At 43.7% G+C, this 25,138-nt stretch overlaps 1 protein-coding gene across 1 annotated transcript in view; it reads right to left on the bottom strand.

Annotated features, from left to right (window-relative positions):
- cep72 (centrosomal protein 72) overlaps nt 1-25,138 on the bottom strand; it is a 217,609-nt gene that overhangs the window by 125,555 nt on the left and 66,916 nt on the right. Inside the window, exon 5 of the mRNA XM_059944915.1 lies at nt 4,983-5,175. Within this exon, the coding sequence (XP_059800898.1) occupies nt 4,983-5,175 (193 nt within the window). The remainder of the gene's footprint in view (nt 1-4,982; nt 5,176-25,138) is intronic.

Here is a 25,138-nt window from a genome sequence, read left to right as displayed (position 1 = left end):
GATTTCGGGATCATTGGGATCTCTTCTAGGGAAGGTATGACCTATACAAAAGGGACAGGTTACAACTGAGGAGGGCCAATATCCTGCCGGCAGGTTTGCTTGAGCTATCTTGGAGTCTAAGTCTTTGGGTATATTTAAAGCAGAGGTTGATTGTTTCTCAATTAGTCCGGGCATGAAGGGATACGGAGAGAAGGCAGGAGATTCAGGGCCATTGCTTTGTGGATCCAGAACTGGCTTGCATACAGAAGGCAAAAAATGGTCGTGCTTTATGAGCCTGATTGAGTTCTTTGAGGATGTGACTAAACACATTGATGAAGTTAGAGCAGTAGATGTAGTGTATATGGATTTTAGCAAGGCTTATTGAGAAAGTAAGGAGGCATGGGACCTTGCTTTGTGGGTCCAAACTGGCTTGCCCACAGAAGGCAAAGAGTGGTTGTGGACTGGTCATATTTTGCATGGAGGCCGGGGACCACTGGTGTACCTCAGGGATCTGTTCTGGGACCCTTTCTCTTTGTGATTTTTTAAAAATGACCTGGATGAGGAAGTGGAGGGATGGGTTAGTAAATTTGCTGATGACACAAAAGTTAGGGGTGTTGTGGATAGTGTGGAGGGCTGTCAGAGATTACAGTGGGACATTGATAGGATGCAAAACTGGGCTGAGAAGTGGCAGATGGAGTTCAACCCAGATAAGTGTGAGGTGGTTCATTTTGGTCGGTCAAATATGATGGCAGAATATAGCATTAATGGTAAGACTCCTGGCAGAGTGGAGGATCAGAGAGATCTTGGGGTCCGAGTCCATAAGATACTCAAAGCTGCTAAGCAGGTTGACTCTGTGGTTAAGAAGGCATACGGTGCATTAGCCTTCATCAATCGTGGGATTGAGTTTAAGAGCAGAAAGGTAATGTTGCAGCTATATAGGACCCTGGTCAGACCCCACTTGGAGTACTGTGCTCAATTCTGGTCGCCTCACTACAGGAAGGACGTGGAAACCACAGAAAAGGTGCAGAGGAGATTTACAAAGATGTTGCCTGGATTGGGGAGCATGCCTTATGAGTGAACTCGGCCTTTTCCCCTTGGAGCGACAAAGGATGAGAGGTAACCTGATAGAGGTGTACAAGATAATGAGGCATTGATTGTGTGGATAGTCAGAGGCTTTTCCCCAGGGCTGAAATGGCCAGCACGAGAGGGCATAGTTTTAAGGTGCTTGGAAATAGGTACACAGGAGATGTCGGGTTAAGTTTTTTTTAAAACGCTGAGTGTTGAATGTGTGGAATGGGCTGCCAGTAGCGATGGAGGAGGTAGAAACAATAGGGTCTTTTAAGTGACTCCTGGATGGCTACATGGAACTTAGAAAAATAGAGGGCTATGGGTTGTTCTAAGGTAGGGACATGTTCAGCACAGCTTTGTGGGCCGAAGGGCCTGTATTATGCTGTATGTTTTCTATGTTTCTATTGGGGCTAAGAGGGTAATGGATCGGCCACAATGAAATGGAGGAACAGACTCAATGGGCCAAAATCCCCATTCTGTTCCTACTGTACATCTTATGGTCTTAATCTCCTTGGCTGCAGGGAATATCCAGATTATTCTGCATTCCGCTACTGTAAAATCTCACAGCAGTGGATACTCATTCATTTACATATTGTCAAAGGGATGTCAAGAGTAGGCTCACCCGATTCATCTTAGGCCATTCTATCATAAAAGGGTTAAAAACAGGCAGCTGAACCCATTAATACATTTGCTGTTACTGTAAAGTTAAATATCTTTACCCTGTTTCATAACTTAGAGGTAAAGAATACTGTTGCACAAATTTAATTTAGAAATGTACAGTCTTGAGTTTTGGTTTGCTTTTGAGTGGAACCTCTAAATCCATATCCCTTCACTGCATATTTTGACTTTGCAATATCAATATCACCCCTCTACTGTAAATCCCCTCCCCCCCCCCACTTGCATCTCCATTCATTGCTTTTTTTATATATAAACCCTTAAGTGACCATCAATCATGACTGTCCCATATCCTCTGGCTGACCTTCCAATCTTCAGATAGTAAACATTGGCTCTTCCGAAATGTTGCTGCCTACCTGACTCAAGTTCACTTATTTCTGTCCTTGACTCAATTCTCTTTTCCTCAAGATATGTAATTTAAATTCTTTTTTCTCACAGGTAGATTCCTCCATAACTTCACCTTTCTCTATCTTTATAACATACATTTAATTAGGTGCACCTGCTCATTCATGCAAATCTCTATTCAGCCAATTACGTGGCAGCAACTCAATGTGTAAAAGCATGCAGACATTGTCAAGAGGCTCAGTTGCTGTTTGGACTAAACATCAGAATGGGGGACAAATGTAATAGAAGTGATTTTGACTGTGGAATGATTGTTGGTACCAGATGGGGATGTTTGAGTATCTCAGAAACTGCTGATCTTCTGGGATTTTCACACACAACAGTCTCTAATGCTTACAGAGAACGGTGCGAAAAACAAAATATACACAATAAGCAGCAGTTATGTGCGTGAAAATGCCTTGTTAATGAGAGGGGTCAGAGGAGAATGACTAGACTGGTTCAAGCTGAGAGAAAGGCAACAGTAACTCAAATAACTGCATTGCAACAGTGGTGTGCAAAAGATCATCTGTGAATGCACAACACATCAAATCTTGAAACATGGACTACAACAGCAGAAAACCATTAACAGCCATTCATTAGCATTTTATTAGGAACAAAAGGTTCCTAATAAAATGGCAACTGAATGCATATTATGTCCTAATATTAAAGACATTTCTCAGGCTTTAGTGATTCCAGCTAATTGGGCCATCGGCTAATCAGAACAGCTGCTTATTTGGGACAACTCTTAAAGAACAAAAACTAATTGAGAAAATAGCTGGGATTCTCTTTGTTTACTAGGGACACATGACCACCTGATTGGGATAGGAGACTGCTGTCAAAGTTTCTAACTAACATCAGTTGCATACACTTGTCTGGCTATCAGACACTACACCATACTTAGGGTAAATAGTTTTAAATAGCGTCAGTTATGGGCATTTGTGTTCAAAAAGCAATGATTTTTATTACTGATAGTTGGCAAAAAACAAGCAGTAATACAATTCAAAACTGCAGAACTGTTTTGCTCACTGTGGTTGCAAGCATTCAGGCTGCCAGATGCCAGAAACAGCCAGAGTGAAAATGAAGTGATTTCATTACTTCAACAAGTTAGGAAATACTAAGAATTTGAAGGTATTGACTATCAGCTTGAGTGTTACAATGAAAAAGAAGTTTTGGTGGATGCAATGGTCAAAAGTATTATATGTAGGCAATCCATTATCTGCATTAGGTGCTGCAGTGACTTAGTTCATTTACAGTCAATCAAGAGAACACAACAGTGCAATGAGATGAACTCCTCCATTGATAATTATTAGGAACTAATGCACAGTTTTATTGTATAGTAGTATAGGAGGTTTTCTAATGTGTTCTGTATTTCACTTATTTACATAATTTGTCACTCCATTAAACAGTAGTTTGTCTTTTTTTTTTAAATATACTTTCCGTGAAACTGCACCTAATTGTGGCAACCACTTAATTGGGCCATAATATACTAGTCCTGATGTTTCCCAATTAACTGGAATCCACTGTATTTGTTTCGAAATAAATTCTCAGAATTACTGGCATTCAGTACTCCAACCTGATTTCCCAGATTTGTACGATGACTTACTCAGAAACTACATAGGGACAAGTTTGTCACAACTATTTGCAGCTGGACTTCTTGTCCTATCAAAAGAAGTACAGCTTCTTAACAGAACCTCAGGCTAACGCTGAGAAAATGCCAGCAGATGGCCAAAGGGAAGGCAAGTTATTTCTTTCAAATTGAGCTGGTTTATATAATGAATGACATTATTTTTTCCACTGTTGTTAGTTTTAAAATCCATTTGCAAATAATTTAAAAGTTTGTTAATTTACTTGAATTTTAATAGTTTTCAATTGTCTCTAAATATCAGAAATCTTCACAAACCATTGAATTCAGTGGCAACTTTAACAGAACAGACTTTACCTGAAGGCTATAAGTCACCAACCACCCCCCTCCCAACAAACTCATTAGGGCCACAGCAGGCCTTTTAAACTAGACACGCAGGTGTTCATTGTTCAGGAATCACAGATTGCAATTCGGCCTTGTAATTTAAAAAGTACTGTGTATATATGCTTTCAATCACTGTTATTTTGTAATCACAGTAATTCAGCACTGATGAAATGCCCTAAAATGTTCTCGGCCCTAAACGTTGACTGTTTATTCATTTTTCAGATATGCTGCCTGGCCTGCTGGGTTTCTCCAGCATTTTGTATCACTCTGATTTCCAACATCTGAAGATTTTCTCTTGTTTTTTGGCAGTAATTTTGTACTCATTTTTGTCACCTCGGTTTTTGATGATTGTATATCTAGTTATCAAAAGTCACCGTGAACAAGAATAATAGACTTTTACTAAAAACAAAACATGGCTTTTTAAAAAAATACTTCTACAAAGAAATCCATGAATTGTTAACTACTGGAAAGGAATGCACTTCCTGCACTAATAACCCCTTTTATGACCAAGAGACTTTGCAAAGAAATTTACTGTCAAATCGAAACACTTTTGAAAGTTAAGTAAACATAATAAATGCTGTAATCATACTGTATGAAACAAGATTTTGCAAGCAGTAATGCGGTAACAATTGAATAATTTGCTTCAGATGTCAGCTGCTTGATTAGTATTATCTACAAAGCTACTTTTCTTTCCTATTTGTGCAACAGGATCTACTGAGAAAACAAGCAAGGCCTCAAATTTAAAAGCTCAGATAAAAGAATCACTGATGACTTGGTGTTAGCCTGGTGGTCCGATAGCTGAGATGAGATGGAAATCTAGGATTATCTGTTATGAATAAAGCTACCACCAGGAAGTTCAACTGGCAAAGGAATAAATGGTGTTATTATAACCTTTGATCAACAGGGTACTTACCTAATCTTCTAAGATTGGGTAGCAGGTGCACAACAAAATGCCGATAGTCTGATTCATTTTTGGTCACAGGATTCAGTCTCAAGTCAAGTTCTTTCAAATTAGTCAGGTTACGAAGGAGGAATATCTCTTTCAAATCTGCTATGTTGTTATAATATAGGTTGAGCTTTTCCAAATGAACCAAGTGTTGGATCCCCTGTAGGTGCAACATAGACAAGGTGAACATACATTAAAATTTGTAAGAATTGTTTTAAATTCAAATTGGCTACTGACAGATTAAAATCATCCTGAGTCAGTAACAAATGTTTGCATTTTGTCTTTTTGAGAGATGCTACTCATTCTCTCCTTTGTTATGGGGAAAATTCGACAGAAACATTGATGTTTATAAGTATTCATTTCAACGTGAAAATTAAGTTTCTATCAGAGATAACTGATAACTTCATTAATGGTGCTGTGTCAAATACTCACCAATAAATATGACAACTAAAGCAAAAGAATGGCACAGAGTTAGAAAAAAATGCCCACAACATAGTTTCCACTTTACAGAAAATCTTCGGCTGTTACATTCAGCATTAAGTGTATTTTTAAATAATTATAAATCATAAATATTACTCTGCTGTCTTACACATTTAGATCTATAAATGTGCCACTTCTTGACAATTTACTTAATTTTGGAGAATTACAGATTAAAATAAAATGTTTGCCAATTCAATCTGTTATCTGTCTCCTTCTTTAAACCTAGCTACTTGTCTCAAAATTTTCTTAGCTTCCAGTGTATCATCTGAATTTTATTTCTAATTTCTGGCTTGGGTCCGACATGTTTCTAAATATCCTTCAGTCTAATTAATCAAAGAAATCTTTTCCTGAAAATATTCAGACACCAGATATCTTCTTATTCCTTGTCCAGCTGATATTTGGGAATGAGGACAATTTCCTTCCATTTGGGTTTTGTAAATTCAGAAAACTTTGTAAATTCTTACCTCTTCTGGTAAGATACCGGTGCGGTCGGATGCAATGGTCAATCTGGGTCAAATCGAAGGTGTGTTTATTTTATCTACTACCTCTTTATTTTACAATCACGTCACTGCTGAAGACTAAGAATATCAAGTTCTGCAGGGCAAACCCATTAGCGAGTTGCTCCACAGCAATGGAGATTGACTTATTGCATACCGTTGCTGTTGTTGTTGTCTGGACTTTATCATTGGACGATGTGCAGTGCAAGTGATTGTGTTGAATGTTTCTATTGTGATTGCAAGACCCTGTCGGAATTCGGTAACATAGAATACTGCAAGCCCAGCTCACTTGTGAGACCAACAGCGGGGGAGCTGCGTTGCCTCTCTTGTGGTGAGGAATAGGCCTAGGCTGAGGGGTTGCCTGTTGCAGCCAACTAGGAGAGGAAATGTTGAGGCAATGTGAAAGAGCCCGAGCAAGGCGTGCTGGAATCCGTACCTCTATTTGGGGCAGGCCCCTGCCATTGGTGTGTGCTCTGCTGTTTGCTTGTTCCAACAACAAGCTGGACCAGGACAATGTACCATCAGTTCTATAGTCATGCCACTCAGGGGCCAGCTATTTTTTGTGACTATATGTTCTTTCTGAAATTGTTACCATATGTGCTATTTGTGATATGTATAAATGTGCAGTTGCTAATGTGCTTTGTACCTTGGCCCCAGAGAAACACTATTTCATTTGGATTCATACGACCATAAGATGTAGGAGAAGAATTAAGCCATTTGCCCCATTGGGTCTACTCTATTTCATCATGGCTGATCCATTTCACCTCTCAATCCCATTCACTGCCTCTCCCTTTCATGCCCTGACCAATCAAGTACCAGTGACCCTCTGCCTTAAGTATACCCACTGATTGGCCCCACCTGTGGCAACAAATTCCACAGGTTTACCACTATATAGCTAAAGAAATTCCTCATCTCCACTCTAAAAGTTCACCCCACTATTCTGAAGCTGTGTCCTCTGGTCTTTGACTCCCCACTACTGAAAGCATCCTCTCCACATCCACTCTCTTGAAGCCTTTCAACATTCGATACGAGGTCACACCTCATTCTTCTGAACTCCAATGGGTAGGGGCCCAGAGCCATCAAACCCTCCTCATATGACAAGCCTTGCTCCAGGGGTTAAAAAAAGGTTGAGAGTCCCTATCTATAAGTATAGTAAATGATTCTTGTTCCTCGAAACCTCTTGCAATGATACCAATATAACATTTGCCTTCTTATCTACACGCTACATCAATCAGTGTGTTTGCTTTCCGGAACAGAACACAGTTCATCAACATTTTCCATTCTAAATTACATTCTGCCTTTCCGTTTTCCAACTTTAGCAGATAACTTCACATCTGTTCAATTTATATTGAATTGGACATGAACTTGTTTGTACAAGTCACCTTGCATCCACCTCACAACTCGTAATCCCACCCCATTTTATGTGATTAACATTCGAAATGACACTACATTCTAAACCAGTCTTTCTTGAGCTTTTTGCCCTGGAGGAGACTTAGAAATAATTTTCAGATCTCAAGGAACCCCTGTGTAAAAATTATTATATTTACAGCTCACGGTACATTAGCGTGATCAGTAAGTTGTGGGTATAATAATCCAAAAATAATTGTCACTGCTCTTTTGAGAATGAATTTTTAGTCAACCTTTCTTGAAAAAAACAGGTAGTTAAGCTTAGCTTATTTTTCTTGAAATTAATCTTTCTTTTCCTTCCATAAATTTTTTAAAACTCATAAGGCAAACATAATAAGTTTCTGTTAAATAACTGGCTTAAGTCAAAATGGGATTTAATTTTTCTCAAAGTAGGCTGGGTAGATTTAATTTAAATGAAGGGTGTAAATTGATTTTAATTAAAGCTACTTACAACATGAAAATTTATTGACAATATTGAATAGTAAAGTTACTAAAAACTATAAGTTAAAGCAACAAAGTTGCCAACAGATTTCTTCCAAGACAGACATTTTGTTTCCAGATATGAAGACAAAACATTAAATATATCTTGGCCTTTGCTTGTTTGGGCAATTCTTTGCAACAGAAAAAGTTTTCATCATCGTTTACAAATCTTACAAATGCTACATGACATTTATTGGTGAAATAAACCTGAATAGAGGAACCTTTTTTTTCAGTTTATCACACAAAACCTCTTCAGCATCATATGACATGTCATCAATACATCGACTTATTATACTGTTTGAGAGTGAAACCTTCTCAATTTCTCGCACTGTATCTTGTCTAGCATTTTACTCACTATAATTTTACATGCTGGCATTATTAAGTTCTCATTAACTGTGACTTTTCCTTTTCTGGGCAATAAACTCTGCTACTAAATAACTTGCTTCCTGAACCCTTTTACTGACTGCGACTTCGTTAACAAAAGTTTTACTCTGTTTTGAGATTTGAACAGCTGTTTAAAGTAATCAGCACATTTACGTGTCAAATCTTGAAGGAAAGTGAGTGCAGTTATTATTACAAGGGTGGTGTTCAAAAAGCTGAAAGATCTAAGGGTACATTAGTCACCTGTGAAGATGAACTGCTCCCTAGGGTTCTGAAAGAGGTAGCAGTAGAGATTGTGGAGGCAATAGCAATGATCTTTCAAAAATTATTGGACTCCGGCATGGTGCCAGAGGACTGGAAAATTGCAAATGTCACTCCACTCCTTAAGAAAGGAGGAAGGCAACAGAAAGGAAATTATAGACCAATTAGCCTGACCTCAGTGGTAGGGAAGATGTTAGAGTCAATTGTTAAGTACTAGATAAGTACTAGGAGTACTTGATGACACAGGAAACATAGGGCAAAGTCAACATGGTTTCCTAAAGGGAAAATCTTGCCTGACAAACCTGTTGGAATTCTTTGAAGAAATTACAAGTAGGATAGATAAAGGGGATGCAGTGGATGTTGTATATTTGTGCTTTCAGGCCTTTGACAATGTGCCACATGAGGCTGCTTACCAAGTTTAGAGCCTGTGGTATTATAGGGAAGTTATTTGCATGGTTAGAGCATTGGCTGATTGGTACGAGGCAGCAAGTGGGAATAAAAGGATCCTTTTCTGCTTGGTTGCCAGTGACTAGTGGTATTCCGCAGGAGTCAGCGTTGGGACCGCTTCTCTTTTTGCGGTATATTACTGTCACCAACCTTTTCAAGCCCGAGATCCCCTACATCGGCCTCAGTGAAAGGCAAAATCGACCCCAAATCGATTAGTTACACGCATGCGCACCGGGGCAGAAAAGACCAGAAGTAAAATCCTGCAATCCGGAAGTAGAAATAATGTATGTACACCAGGAGTAACCACCCTATTTTTGCACCACGGACCGGTTTAATATTGACAATATTCTTGAGGACCAGCCAACAGGGGGGGGGGGGGTTAAACATTACCAGAATACAGTGATACTCAAAGCAGGTTCCTTATGTCCAGTCTATTCCTCAACTTAGTTTACGTGCCTCTCAGCACTTCACTTCTGTCCCGCTTGCTCATGTTTTTTCCGCTGAAAAAACTCAGTGGGTTTGTCTTTAAGTGCAGGGTGCTTGGACTCAAGGTGCCGAAACAGTTTTGAGGACTTCATTGCCTCATTAGACAACCTCCAGGCCCGAACTCCAGCTTCCTGCCCGCCCGCCGCCAGACACCTTGGCCAGGTGCGGCTGCTCACGGGTGGGGTGAGGACAAGGTAAGGGCCAGAGGTCCCTGTGTTGGGGCTGCGGCAGTCGCAGTCTGGAAAGAGCGATTGAGCGAGGAGTGTGACAGGGCGTGTGCCCCCCCCCCCCATAGGATCTATTGGCCGACAAAAGTTTGTCTCGAGGGATGACTTTCAGTAGATTGCAGCGAGGTAGCTGCTCTGCCACTTACAAAACCCTGAGCCCGAATTAGGTCATCTGTGAATATTTCAGCACCAGATTCCCCACAAACGTTTGGTGCGCTGAACAGGTTTAGAGGCAGCGCCCATCTGTCCACACTCCAGGCCAGTACCAACGGCACTTCTCGCCAGCCAGGCAAGGTGGACTGCTACCCGAGGCTGACCAGTGATGCCTGGTGCTAGAGTATCACTGCGTTTAGGTGACTGATGACCTCGCGTGGGTAATGGGCTTGTGTGCGTTCATGTTCAACAGTGGGAGTGACAGGGAATGAGGAAAGGTGCAGCTGACTCATATCGTTTCCACTGAAGTACACTGTGTAGTGCATGGTGGGGGAGTTGCACATGTGCACTGGGCAGAAAGAATGGAGCTAAAACCCCGCAACCCAGAAACAATCTCTTAACAGTATTTGTGTATTTATTTTTCCTATCTTTTTTTCGGGATCTACTGGGAAAGTCTCAAAGATTGACCAGTCGATCGCGATCAACGGGTTGGCGACTACTACTGTATATCAATGATTTAGATGATGGAATAGATGGCTTTGTTGCCAAGCTTACAGATGATAGAAAGATTGGTGGATGGTCAGATAGTGTTCAGTAAACAAGTATGCTACAGAAGAACTTAGATGGATAAGTTGTATAGGCAAGAAAGTGGCAAATGAAATGCAATGTTGGATGATGCATGGTCATGCACTTTGGTAGAAAAGATAAATTTGCAGACTATTTTGTAAATGGGGAGAAATCCTAAAAATCTTAAATGCAAAAGGATTAGGGAGTCCTTGGGCAGAACAACATATAGGTTAACTTGCAGGTAGAGTCGTTGGTGAGGAAAGCAAATCTAATGTTAACATTCATTTCAAGAGGTCTAGAATACATGATGTGATTCTGAGGCTTTATAAGGCATTGGTGGGGCCTCATCTTGAGTATTGTGAACAATTTTGGGCACCTCACCCAAGAAAAGAATGTGTTGGCATTGGAGAGGGTTCAGAGGAGGTTCACAAGGATGATTCTGGGAATGAAAGGGTTGTGGCGACCCACTTTCTGCGCAGGTGAATCGGCTCACAAATAGCCAGTGCGTGGGGGGAGACTTTGGTAATGCACCTCTGACGTCATTTCCGCCCGGAGAGGGCGTGTGCTAGGGATTAAACGCCAGCGCCGCTAAGTTTGAATAAACTAGTCTTGAAACGACTTACCGACTGTAAGTCGATTTACCAAGGGCAAATCATGCTTGACTAATCTGTTGGAGTTTTTTGAGGGTGTAACAAGGATGTTAGACGAGGGTAAGCCAGTGGATGTTGTGTACCTAGATTTTCAGAAGGCATTCGATAAGGTGCCACATAGGAGATTGGTGAGTAAAATCAGAACTCATGGCATTGGGGGCAGGGTTTCAACATGGATAGAAAACTGGTTGGCAGATAGAAAGCAAAGGGTAGCAGTGAATGGGTGTTTCTCGGACTGGCTGGAGGTGACTAGTGGGGTACCACAGGGCTCTGTATTGGGACCACAGCTCTTTACGATTTAGGTCAACGATTTAGATGAGGGCATTGAAAACTATATCAGCAAGTTTGCTGACGATAATAAACTGGGTGGCAGTGTGACATGCGAAGAGGATGTTAGGAGAATACAGGGAGACTTGGATAGGCTGGGTGAGTGGGCAGATACTTGGCAGATGTCATTCAATGTGAATAAATGTGAAGTTGTCCACTTTGGAAGCAGGAACAAGAGGGCAGAGTACTGTCTGAATGGTGTAGAGTTAGGTAAGGGAGAAACACAAAGAGACCTAGGAGTCCTAGTTCACCAGTCAATGAAGGTGAATGAGCAAGTGCAACAGGCAGTGAAGAGGGCAAATGGAATGTTGGCCTTTGTTACAAGAGGAATTGAGTACAAGAGCAAGGATGTCCTTTTGCATTTGTACAGGGCCCTGGTGAGACCACACCTGGAACATTGTGTACAGTTTTGGTCTCCAGGTTTAAGGAAGGACATTCTGGCAATTGAGGAAGTGCAGCGTAGATTCACTAGGTTGATTCCTGGGATGGCAGGGCTGTCTCACGCAGACAGATTGGGGAGATTGGGCTTGTACACGCTGGAATTGAGGAGATTGAGAGGGGATCTGATTGAAACGTTTAAGATAATTAAAGGATTTGATAAGATTGAGGCAGGAAATATGTTCCAGATGTTGGGAGAGTCCAGTACCAGAGGGCATGGATTGAGAATAAGAGGTCAGTTATTTAAAACAGAGTTGAGGAAGAGCTTCTTCTCCCAGAGAGTTGTGGAGGTGTGGAATGCACTGCCTCGGAAGACGGTGGAGGCTAATTCTCTGGATGCTTTCAAGGGGGAGCTAGATAGATATCTGATGGATAGGGGAATCAAGGGTTATGGGGACAAGGCAGGGACTGGGTATTGATAGTGAATGATCAGCCATGATCTCAGAATGGCGGTGCAGAATCGAGGGGCCGAATGGTCTACTTCTGCACCTATTGTTTATTGTCTATTGACTGCGTGCCATCTCTAGCTCCTAATGTAGTACGTTGCTACATTGGTGACCCCGACAGTTCAAACGGGATTTGGACCAAAGATGACCGACTCTTCATCTGTTCACGCAGTTTCGCTAAAACTGCCGACTGTCTGGATGCTGCGACCACGCGTGTGGTTCAGCCAAGCAGAAGCCCAGTTCCAGATTCGGCAGATATCCTCTGTTTCCACGTGTTACTACCACATGGTGAGCGCCCTTGACCAGGAGACAGCCACCCAGGTTGCAAATTTCATACAGTCGCCCCCGGAAGAAGGCAAATATGAAGCATTCAAAGCGCTGCTCATTGGGACCTTTGGCCTCTCACGGCGTGAGCGGGGTGCCCGCCTGCTTCACCTGGACGGTTTGGGAGACAGACTGCCGTCAGCATTGATGAACCAGATGCTGGCCCTGGCTGACGGACACAAGCCCTGCTTCATGTTTGAGTAAGCATTCCTAGAGCAACTGCCCGAGGACATACGCCTGCTGCTGGCCGACGCAGATTTAGACGACCCCCGGAAGGTGGTGGACCGGGCAGACGTGCTGTGGAAAGCCAAGAGGGAGAGCGTGGCATCCATTGGTCAGATTACCAGCCCATGCGCCCAACAGCGGACCAGACCAGGCCCGGCAGGGGGGGCACACACAACACAGAGGCAGGAGTGAGGAGGCCAGTGAACAGCGGTGTTTCTACCACCAGCGGCGGGGCACAAAAGTCCACCATTGTCGCCTGCCCTGCAAGGGCCAGGGCCAGCTGCCACTAATGACTATGGTGGCTGGCCACCAGGACAGCCTCTTATACATCTGGGACAAACAGTCGGGACGCCGTTTCTTGGTCAACACTGGAGTGGAAATCATCGTCTTGCCCCCGACGGGGTACAACACCCGCAACAGGAAGCCAGGACCCACCCTGAGGGCCGCAAATGGCAGCACGATACGGACCTATGGCACCCATACAGTGCAGCTGCAGTTCGGCACCAGCCAGTTCACACGGGACTTCACACTGGCTGCCGTGGCCCAACCACTCCTGGGGGCTGACTTCTTGCGAGCTCACAGCCTGTTGGTCAACTTGCAAGGGAAAAGACTGGTACAACCCGAGACTTTCCAGACATTCTCCCTGGGTGAAGGCAAGTTGCCGGCCCTACACCTGGACTCCATCAAGCTGTCGGACAACGAATTCACCAGAATCCTTGCAGACTTTCCATCGATTCTGGCACCGCAGTTCACCGCAGCCATGCCCAGTCACGGGGTTCAGCACCACATCCTGACCAAGGGACCAGCCCTCCACACCTGCGCACAAAGGCTCCCCCCGGAAAAGCTCTGCCTGATGAAGGAGGAGTTCAAGAGGATGGAGGAATTGGGGATCGTATGGAGGTCCGACAGCCCATGGGCCTCCCCCCTGCACATGCTGCCCAATGCAGCTGGGGGTTGGAGACCATGCAGCAACTACCGCAGACTGAATGAGGCTACCACACCAGACCGCTACCCCGTGCCGCACATACAGGACTTTGCAGCAAACCTGCACAGGGCAAGAATATTTTCCAAAGTAGACCTCGTCCGGGGATACCATCAAATCCCGGCGCACCCTGAAGACATGCCCAAAACAGCACTTATTATCCCGTTCGGCCTGTTCGAGTTCCTCCGAATGCCGTTCGGCCTGAAGAGTGCCACACAGACGTTCCAGCGACTAATGGATGTGGTGGGATGCAACCTGGACTTTGCCTTCATCTATTTGGACGACATCCTTATAAGCCAGCAGTAGTCGCCAGGAGCATCTGTCCCACCTCCACCAGCTCTACTCCCACCTGAGTGATTTCGGCCTCACGATCAACCCAGTTAAATGCCAGTTCGGTCTCGATACCATCGACTTCCTGGGCCACAGGATTACCAAAGACGGGGCAACACCTCTGCCCGCCAAGGTAGATGCGATCCGCTACTTTGCCCGGCCCAACACAGTCAAAGGCCTGCAGGAGTTCATTGGTATGGTGAATTCTACCACCATTTCCTCCCCTCAGCAGCCCGTATCATGCGCCCTTTGTACACCCTGATGTTGAGTAAAGGCAAGGACATTACTTGGGACGAGGAGGCCGCGGCCACTTTCGTTAAAGCCAAGGAAGCCTTGGCAGATGCCGCGATGCTGGTGCACCCCAGAACGGACGTTCCGACCACCCTCACAGTGGACGCATCTGACACAGCAGTCAGTGGGGTGCTGGAGCAACTCATCGAGGGGTGCTGGCAACCCCTGGCGTTCTTCAGCAAGCACCTACGACCACCCGAACTCAAGTACAGTGCTTTTGACCGGGAGCTGTTGGCGCTGTATCTGGCAATACGGCATTTCAGGTACTTCCTAGAAGGCAGGCCGTTCACCACTTTCACAGACCACAAACCGTTGACCTTTGCGTTCACGAAGGTGTCCGATCTCTGGTCAGCTCACCAGCAGCGACATCTGTCCCACATATCTGAGTACACGACGGACATCCAGCATGTCTCGGGAAAGGACAACGTTGTGGCGGACGCACTCTCCAGACCAGCTGTCCAGGCCCTGTTCCTGGGGGTGGACTATGCAGCACTGGCGGAGGCGCAGCAGACAGACGACGAGATGCCCAGCTACAGGACCGCAGTCTTGCGTTTGCAGCTGCAAAACTTTCTCGTAGGCCCAGGTGAGAGGGCCCTCCTGTGCGACGTGGCTACTGGCCAACCTCGCCCCATCGTCCTGGCAGCCTGGAGGTGGCGAGTTTTCGACTCCATACACGGTTTGGTGCACCCATCTATCAGGACAACTGTCCGGCTGGTCTCCAGCAAGTTCGCGTGGCACGGACTTCGCAAGCAGATCAGTGAATGGGCCAGAACGTGCGCGCAGTGCCAAACAGCCAAGGTGCAGTGGCACACTAAAGCCGTGCCACAGCAGTTTGAACCCACCCACTGGAGGTTCCACCACATTCATGTGGACATCGTGGGCCTCCTACCAGTGTCCTGAGGAGCGCGGTACCTCCTAACTATGGTAGACCGGTTCACGAGGTGGCTAGAGGCGGTCCCGCTCACCGACACATCTGCCAATTCCTGCGCCCGAGCACTGATTGCAACCTGAGTAGCACGTTTCGGGTTACTGGCCCACATTACCTCCGACAGAGGTGCCCAGTTCACCTCCAGCCTGTTGGGAACACAGCTACACCACACTACTGCCTACCACCCACAGTCGAACGGACTGGTGGAATGCTTCCACCGTCACTTGAAGTTGGCTCTCATGGCCCACCTGAAAGGGCCTAACTGGGTGGACGAGCTTCCCTGGGTCCTGCTTGGAATTTGCACAGCGCCCAAAGAGGATCTGTACGCCTCATCGGCCGAGTTGGTTTACGGCGCACCCCTGGCTGTCCCAGGAGAGTTCTTACCAGCCCCAAAGGGGTAAGAGGAAGAACCTGCAGCAGTCCTGGACAGATTACGCAAAAGGCTTGGCAACCTGGCCCCCGTACCGACTTTACAGCACAGATGGACTACGACCCATGTAACCAAAGATCTGCGGAACTGTAAGTTTGTGTTTGTACGAAGGGGCGGACACCGGGCATCGCTATAGCAGTCGTACGAGGGGCCGTTCAAGGTGATCAACAACAATGGGTCCACGTACGTTCTGGACATTGGGAGGGAAAGAGGAGGTTTTCATGGTGGACCGACTCAAACCAGCTCATGCAGTAGGTCGAGATTCAGGCACTGCGGCGCAGAGGCAGACCTCCCAAACAGAGGCTGATCCAGACTGTGGACACTGGGGGGTGTTTCACCGGTTCTGTGGGGGGTGGGGTTATGTGGCGACCCACTTTCTGCGAAGGCGAACTGGCTCACAAATAGCCAGCGCGCGGGGGGAGACTTTGGAGATGCACCTCTGACTTCATTTCCACCCGGAGAGGGCGGGCGCTAGTGATTAAATGCCAGTGCCGCGAAGTTTGAATAAACTAGTCTCGAAACGACTTACCGACTGCATGTGGTCTCTAGCTCTGTATGTAGTACATCACTACAGGGTCATCGTATGAGAAGTGTTTGATACCTATGGGTCTCTACGCACTGAAATTTAGGAGGATGTTGGGGTGGGGGGGAATCTCACTAAAACATTTCAAATCCTGAAAGGCTTAGAATGGTAGAAGCGTTAGTTTAGGGACAAGAGGAGAAATTTCTTTGGCCAGAGGGTGGTGGACTTGTGGAATTTAGTACCACAGGTAGCTGTGGAGGCCAGGTCGTTGCGTGTATTTAAGGCAGAGAGTGAGATAAGTCCTTGATTGAACACGGCATCAAGGGTTACGGGGAGAAAGCCTGGGAGTGGGGATAAGAAAAGGATCGGCCATTGTTGAATGGCAAAGCAGACTCGATGGGCCAAATGTCAAATTCTACTCCTGGGTCTTATGGTCTTTTATGGCTGTGATTTGCAGTTAAATGTTGTTTCAATTTTGCTGGAGCCTTTGCTGTATTGTGAGTTGTTTGCCACAGACTAGGCACATTGGCATAGGACAACTTGGTTCCCCAGTCCATGTAAAACCCATTGATAAGAAGCTTCCATTGTAAAGACTGTCTTTGTTATGTCCATTATTGCACTAGTGCAGTGACTGTACCATCAGACACTGGACTGTCAGACATGTCTGTAAAACACAGGAGTTAATAAAATATAAAAAAAACAGCATAATAACTAAATGAGAAACTGCAAAAAATGCTAAAACGTAAGAATGCAATTCAGTTCTAACCTACATAATTCACCTTTTGTGACGTTTACAACAGCAAAGTAGCAAGCCAGCAGCTGAATCATGGCACGTACAAGTTCCCTTGTGATTTTCTACGACACAAGTGGAGTTTGTTTGCTCCCATAAATCAGTGGAAGTCGTGGGAGGTAATTTGGGAGGGAAAGGCTGACATCACAGCCCAAGTTGTGCAAGTCCATTCAAAGCTTGGAAGATGCACAAAAGTCCATAAGACATAGGAGCAGAATTAGGCCATTCAGCCCATCAAGTCTGCTCTGCCATTCCATCATGGTTTTTCCTGGATCCTATTCAAACGAATACACCTGCCTTCTCGCCATAACCTTTCCTGCTCTGCATCAACCTACCGTCCTCTCCACTGTGCAATACAGCGCTCACCAATTATCAATGGCCTTCCCTATATTGCATCAAAAACAAATGGACTCAACTAAATAAACACAGTCCTACTGTACACTGCCATACCGGGCTGGAGACTTCTGACGAGACTGCTAACAGGACTGCTTGGTCATTGCCCACCGCTGCGAGCCCTACCGTTGTGTGAAATTCAAAAAACAATGTTTTTTTAAAATCGTGATCTATTATGGAACCTCAGTTGAGAAACACTATTCTAAACCCTCATCTTCATCATTGACATATATAGTATGCTATGAATAATTGGGGGCCCAAGGACTGACACCTACAGGATTCAACTAACTATTGCCACTCTCAGTTTCCTGTCTGTCAACTGATTTTCAATCCATGGCAGTATTCTATCTCTAACCTTAAAACTCTTAATTTGGCACACCAAGTGGGACTTTATTGAAGGACTTCAGTAATTTCAAAGAGACCACATCTACTGATTTTTCCAATGAATTGCATCATTTAGATCCTCATTGATGTTTGTCAAACACCATTTCCTTTTCTCAATGATTTTCTCCAATCCTGTTGATATTTCCTAGGCATCCTATTAATCACATCCTTTACTGTTAAAAGCAATTTACCTAATGCTGACATAAGGCTATCCAGTCTATAGATAGCTGGTTTCTCTCTCCCTCCTTTCTAAAAGTATGGACAGATTATATTTGCCTCTTCTTCAAACTGTTAGTTATAGAAATCTGGAGTATGAGAACCATTTCATCCACTAATTCCACATTTATTGCTTTTGATACTCTGGAGGACAGTTAATCAACTTTTAGTTTTATTAATTATACAAGCTGTAGTGTTCTCGCTCGGTGTGTAAGATAATGCGGAACTAAACACCGAGATAAACCTTTGTCAATAATGACAGGATCACAGTAAGATTAACCGTTTACTGTTCACTCTTCCACATTGACGTATGGTGAAAACTGTTGATAAAACAATACAAGATTTGTACAGCATTTGTTTCCTTCTTGATATTACAATTACATCGTAAATACTTGCAAAAGTAAAATTACAACAACTACATTACATTAAAGTGCAGCATACAGTCAGAATCTACCTACGCCATTGACTGCTTTAAATACACTTCAACGCAAACTATCCGCAACTCTCTAACTAACGAAAACATAAACATTATCGACTGTCGTTACTTTTAACGGGATCGGCGTTAACATTTTAATTCAACATATCGATTATCTCATAACTCACAGGGTTGCTTTCTGGTGCGTAGAGAAAAAACTTTGCTGCTGCTGCACTAGCACATGTCTCAACCCCCACATTTCCGTTTTTCCAAACCGGTATTTTCCCAAAGGACGCGGCGAAACCGGATGAGACGTCATCGCATGCGGCGATCTCTCGCAGACAACTTTAAACAATCCTAACTTTAACTAGAATGCTAACAAATGAATTACTAAGTGAAAATATTATAAACTAAACAACTGCCATAAAGGCAGCACACAGGCACTATTTTGTCTCCCCAATACTAATTCAATTCCTTTTTATTAAGTGCTTGGTTCTCTAGCATTTCTGAGAGGAATGGGCAGTACAATTGCAAACAGTTGGTATAGTACTATTACAGTGTCAGCAAACAGAGTTTAATTTGCCACTCCTTGTAAGGAGTTTGTACATTCTCCTCGTGGCCACACAGGTTTGTCCGAATGCTCGGATTTCTTTTCACTTCCCAAAGACGTACTGGTTTGGGTTTGTAAGTGTGGACGTGCTTTGTTGGCACCGGAAGCATGCAACACTTGTGGGCTGCCCCCCAGCACAACCCCAGACTGAGTTAGTCATTGAAGCAAACAACATATTTCACAGTATGTTTCAATATACATATTGACAAATAAAGCTAATCTAATCTAAATTATCTTTTTTTGTGAAAACAAAACCAAAGTATTCCTTTAATTGCTCTGACATCAACTCTTCCCTATTATAAATTCTCCCATTTCTCTTCAAACTGATGCCAGTGCCTCATCCGTGTAAATTTACTACACCAATCTTTAAATCATGCTATTCATCTGAAAACCCTGAGATTATTTGCTTGTGGCTCAGATAATAATCTAGAGATAACCATCTATGTGGTTTTACTTTATAAATTTAATTCCCACTTAGCCCTACTTATGATTACATATAAACTTTATAGTAGATTAAATATGATGGACATGTCCGATCAAAAATTGCACAAATCCTGATGGATTTCATCCACACATTTTAAAAGCATTTAAACAGATACAGGAGCTTACAGGAAAAAAAGTTGTAATGCCACAGCACAGGCAAATAACTGTTTTAAGAAAGATGATAAAGTGTGGCCAAGAAGTTACAAACTCATCAGCTTAACATCAGTGGTAGACAATGAATAAAAGTCCAACATAAAGAGAGAAGTGTCCAGAACAAAAAAAAGTACAATGAATAATCAGTATGGATTTCAAAAAGGAAAATATTACTCAATCTTAGTTGATACTTGATGAGGCAATGGAGGAAATTGAAATTGTAATAAACAATACAATTTACCTACATTTTTAAAATCTTCAGTAAAGTACTATATAATGAAGTGTGTTGGCACGTGGCCAAGTGGTTAAGGCGTTCGTCTAGTGATCTGAAGGTTGCTAGTTCGAGCCTTGACTAAGGCTCTGTGTGTGTGTCCTTGAGCAAGGCACTTAACCACACATTGCTCTGCGACAACACCGGTACCAAGCTGTATGGGTTCTAATGCCCTTCCCTTGGACAACATCGGTGGTGTGAAGAGGGGAGACTTGCAGCTTGGGCAACTGCTGGTCTTCCACTAAAAAAATACCCTGCCCAGGCTTGCGCAAATCCATGGTCTATCAAGACTAATGGAAGCCTACATATAATGAAGTCAGAAATATTTACAAGCTATTTACAAATATTTAAAAGAAAGCAGATAATGGAAGCAAAGGGTAGATGGTAGGCAGAAATGCTCCACATAAATTAATGATGGGTTTACTGCTGTTTAGCATTTAATTAACACAATTTCTGAATTAGCAGATAAAATGATTCTAGATAGCAGATGATTAGCAGAAGCTTCAGGAGAAAACAGCAACCCAGCTAACTATAGTGTAGTCTACATTTAATTACAGTAAAAGATGCCAACAGAAATATTAAGATCAAAAGCTCATTATAGAAGTTCACCTGGCCCTGGCACATAAATATTGTGACTATAAGACATAAAAGCAGAATTAGACCATTCAGGTTTATCGTCTTCTCTGCAGTTCAATCATGGACGACTTGAAATCTTTGATGCTCTTACCAAGAACCTGTCAGCCGCTACTTTAAATAAAACCAATGACCTGACCTTCACAGTGATCTGTGGAAATGAATTACAGACATTCACCACCCTCTGACTAAAGAAATTCCTCCTCATCTCTGTAAAAGCAGGTCTGATGCCAAGTACCCTGTAATGTTTGATTCCTCCTGATACTTTCCATCCACCATCTATGAGATCCATTGAGTTTAAGATGGTACACTCCAAAGCCTGAAAGCGTGCATCTACAACCAAACCCATGAATGTCAATAAAGTAGAGGGCAAACAAACACAGCTGATTAGCACCCTGTCCAAATCCTGAACATTCATTCTCTTCACCATCATCAGGTGAACATCAGATCATGTTCAGTAGGTATTATCCACAAAATGTGCTGCAGTTTGCTGCCTTGTCTACCCAGGACCTCTATCACTAAGACAGACATGCTGGCATAAGAGGACTCCACTACCTGCAGTGCATGCCTTCATGTTATATTGCAAGCTAACTTGGTAATATAACAAACTCAAGGAAGTCTGCAGGTGCTGGAAATCCAAAGCAGCAAACACAAAATGCTGAAGGAACTCGGCAGGCCAGCCAGCATCTATGGGAATGAATAAACAGTCAACGTTTCAGGCTGAGACCCTTCTTCAGGACATGAAGGGTCAATTCCAATATTGATAAATCCTGGAATTCCCAGACCCTAACACAATTAATCAGTAAAATTTGAATCAAACTAATGTTGAAGAGGATGATTTTCAAAAGGGAGCTTGCTGTTTAAGTCCAAAGTGGCAGCATAGGTAGATTGGGTGGGAAAGACTTACAAGGTGCAAGCCTTCCTTCGACGGTGATAGACTAGAAGAGTAGGGAAATTATAGCACAGACTTATGAAACACTGGTGACATTACATCAGGAATATAGTGTGAAATTTTCATCTCTACAGTGTAGATAGGAGTGTCTGGAGAGGAAGCAGGGGAAGTTCAATCAGATGTTGCCTGGGATGGAGTGGCTCAGTAATAAGCAGGGACTGGATAGGCTGGGTGTATGGAGAGGCTGGGGGCCAGTGCGAACAATGACTTACTTGAGGTGTACAAAGCTATGAGGGGGTTAAGATAGAGCACCCAATACCAAGCCTTTCCCAAAAGTACTGGTATTTATAATCAGAATATAGGCTTCATAAATTTGAGGGGATACAAGAAAGATATCTTTCATCTAAAGGATGGTTGAAATTTGGAAAGCACTCCAAGAGAGGGTTGTAGGGGCATATACTCATGGCATTTAAGCACAGATGAGCACTTGAATCACCAGGGACAAGGTGGTTACAGATGGTATAAATTAGGCTTAGTACTTGATGGTCACTATGGACGGGGTGGACTGAGGTAACTGTGTGACAATGAATCTATGACAGTAACAAAGCTGAAGAATGAGCAAACAATTGGTATAAGAGATTCAATGCAGATAAATACGAGTCATACATTTTATAGGAAGATAAGAATACTCATTACTTAGAAGGTGTGAGGCTAGGTGGAGTAGTGGAACAAAGAGATCTTAAAGAGTACAAATACACCATTCATTAAAAGTTGCACCACAGGTTAGGAAGACCATGTAAAGAAAACAATCCAGCACTGGGGTTTATTTCTAGAGGGGTGGAATCAAGAGGGGTGGAATCAAAAGCCTTGATTCAACCACACTCGCACCACTGTATTCATATTATGAAGAGTTAATGGAGAGAATGCTAAGATTTTCAAGAAAGATATAAGAAAAGCAGAACTGTTTACATATTAGTAAAAGATGAGAAGTATGGGTCCTTTTTCCATTGTCAACAAAAAGGCTAATGGAATAGGAGACATTCAAACTAAAAATGATTTTGACAAAGTTGATACCACACAGCTAGATGCTATCCACATTATGTCCTCACACCTCAGGCTAAAAAAAAAGTACTCACTACAACGGAGTGGTTGAGGTGCATATACCAGTGCATTTGACAGGACCCTTTTGATAAAGCATCTCAAATCTGAAATATTAACTGTTTCTCTCCTCAGCTATTCCAAGGAATTTCTGTTTTTGTTTTGCATTTAACAGGAGACCAAGCAAGCATCTGAAGGAAAAGAAAAGTAAACAGGAAAAGGAAGGAAGGAGTCTGCATTGACTGGTTTTCCCAAATGTGCTGTACTTCTGGGGTAATAAATGAGAAAAATAATAAAAAGATAATATATGAAGTGTGGGACTCATTTATGACAAAAATGGATACTTGCACTTAAATGCTGATGGCAGCATTACAATACTCAGTACTTTGCGTCAGTTTTCACCAGGAAAGAGAGTACTTCTAAAGCAGTGGTCACCAACCTTTTTAAGCCCACGGTCCCCTACCTCGGCCTTAGTGAAAGGCAAGATCGACCCCAAATCGATTAGTTACACGCATGCACACCGGGGCAGAAAAGACCGGAAGTAAAACCCCACAACCCGGAAGTAGAAATAATGTATGAACACCAGGGGTCACCACCCGCTTTTTTGCACCACGGACCGGTTTAATACTAACAATATTGTTGCGGACCGGCTGACCGCGCCGGTGGCGGGGGGGGGGGGGGGTGTTAAACACCACTAGAATACGGCGATACTCGAAGTAGGTTCCTTAAGTCCAGTCTATTCCGTAATTTAGTTTTCGTGGTTAGCTGCTGTCCTGCTTGTTCACGTTTTTTCCGCTGGAAACAAACTCAACGGGTTTGTCTTTAAGTGCAGGGTGCTTGGACTCGAGTACCAAAGCAGTTTTGAATGCTTCATTGCCTCATTAGACAATCTCCTGACTGCCCACCGCCAGACGCCTTGGCCAGGGACAACTATTCCCACACTGGGGCTGCAGCGGTCACAGTCCGGAGAGAGTGACCGATTGAGCGAGGAGAGCGACAGGGCGCGCGTCCGCCCCCCCCCCCCCCTTGTAGGATCTATCAGCTGACAAAAGTATGGCTCGAGGGATGACTTTCATTAGACTGCAGCGAGGTAGCTGCTCTACTACTTACAGAACCCTGAGCCCGAATTAGGACGTTTGCGAATATTTTAGCACTGGGTTCCCCACGAACATTTGGTGTGCCAAACAGGTTTAGAGGCGGCACCCATCTGTCCGCACTCCAAGCCGGTAGCAACAGCACTTCCCACCGGTTACCTGAGGCCAACCAGTGATCCCTGGCACGCGGGTGATGACCTCGCATGGGTAATGACTTTACGTGTATTCAAGTTCAACAGTGGGCATGACAGGGAGTGAGGAAAAGTGCAGCTGACTCCTATTGTTTCCTTGCGGCCCGGTGGTTGGGGACCACTGAAGTACACTGTAGTGCGTGGCAGGGGAGCTAAACGCATGTGCAGAAACAACAGAACTAAAACCCCGCAACCTGGAAACAATCTCTCAACAGTACTTGTGTATTTATTTTTCTTCTCGGGATCTATTGAGAAAGTCTGAAAGATCAGTCAATCGCGATCGACAAGTTGGCAAACACTATTCTAAAATAACAATGAAATTAAACACTAATTGCATGGAGGAATGAAAAAATTGGATGGACAAAGTAGGCAAGTTTGAATCTGCAGGATGTACTAGAAGAAATTGTGAAGACAATGACCATAATTTTCAAACGTTCTTCAGACAGAGGGACGATGCTGAAGCACTGAAAAAGTGGTAAGTATTAGAAACATAGAAAACCTACAGCACAATACAGGCCTTTCGGCCCACAATGCTGTGCCAAACATGTACTTGCTTTAGAAATTACCTAGGGTTACCACAGCCCTCTATTTTTCTAAGCTCCATGTACCTACCCAGGAGTCTCTTAAAAGACTCTATCGTATCCGTCTCCACCACGAATGCCGGCAGCCCATTCCACACACTCACCACTCTCTCCGTAAAAAACTTACCCGACATCTCCTCTGCACCTACTTCCAAGCACCTTAAAACTGTGCCCTTTCATACTAGCCATTTCAGCCCTGGGAAAAAGCCTCTGACTGATCACCCATCATCCTATACACCTCTATCAAGTCATCTCTCATCCGCCACTGCTCCAAGGAGAAAAGGCCAAGTTCACTCAACCTGTTCTCATAAGGAATGCTCCCCCATCCGGGCAATATCCTCTGAACCTTTTCTATAGTTTTCACATCCTTCCTGTAGTGAGGTGATCAGAACTGAGCACAGTACTCCAAGTGGTTTGTCTAGGGTCATATTTAGCTGTAACATTACCTCTTGGCTCCTAAACTCAATCCCATGGCTGATGAAGGCCAATGTACCATATGCCTTCTTAACCACAGAGTCAACCTGTGCATTAGCTTTGAGTGTCTTATAGACTTGGACCCCAAGATCCCTCTGATCCTCCACACTGCAGAGTCTTACCATTAATACTATATTCTGCCATCATATTTGACCTACCAAAATG

The sequence above is a fragment of the Hypanus sabinus genome, chromosome 20 (assembly GCF_030144855.1).
Source record: "Hypanus sabinus isolate sHypSab1 chromosome 20, sHypSab1.hap1, whole genome shotgun sequence".
In the NCBI taxonomy this organism is placed as follows: domain Eukaryota; kingdom Metazoa; phylum Chordata; class Chondrichthyes; order Myliobatiformes; family Dasyatidae; genus Hypanus; species Hypanus sabinus.
This window is presented reverse-complemented; position numbering and strand designations above follow the sequence as displayed.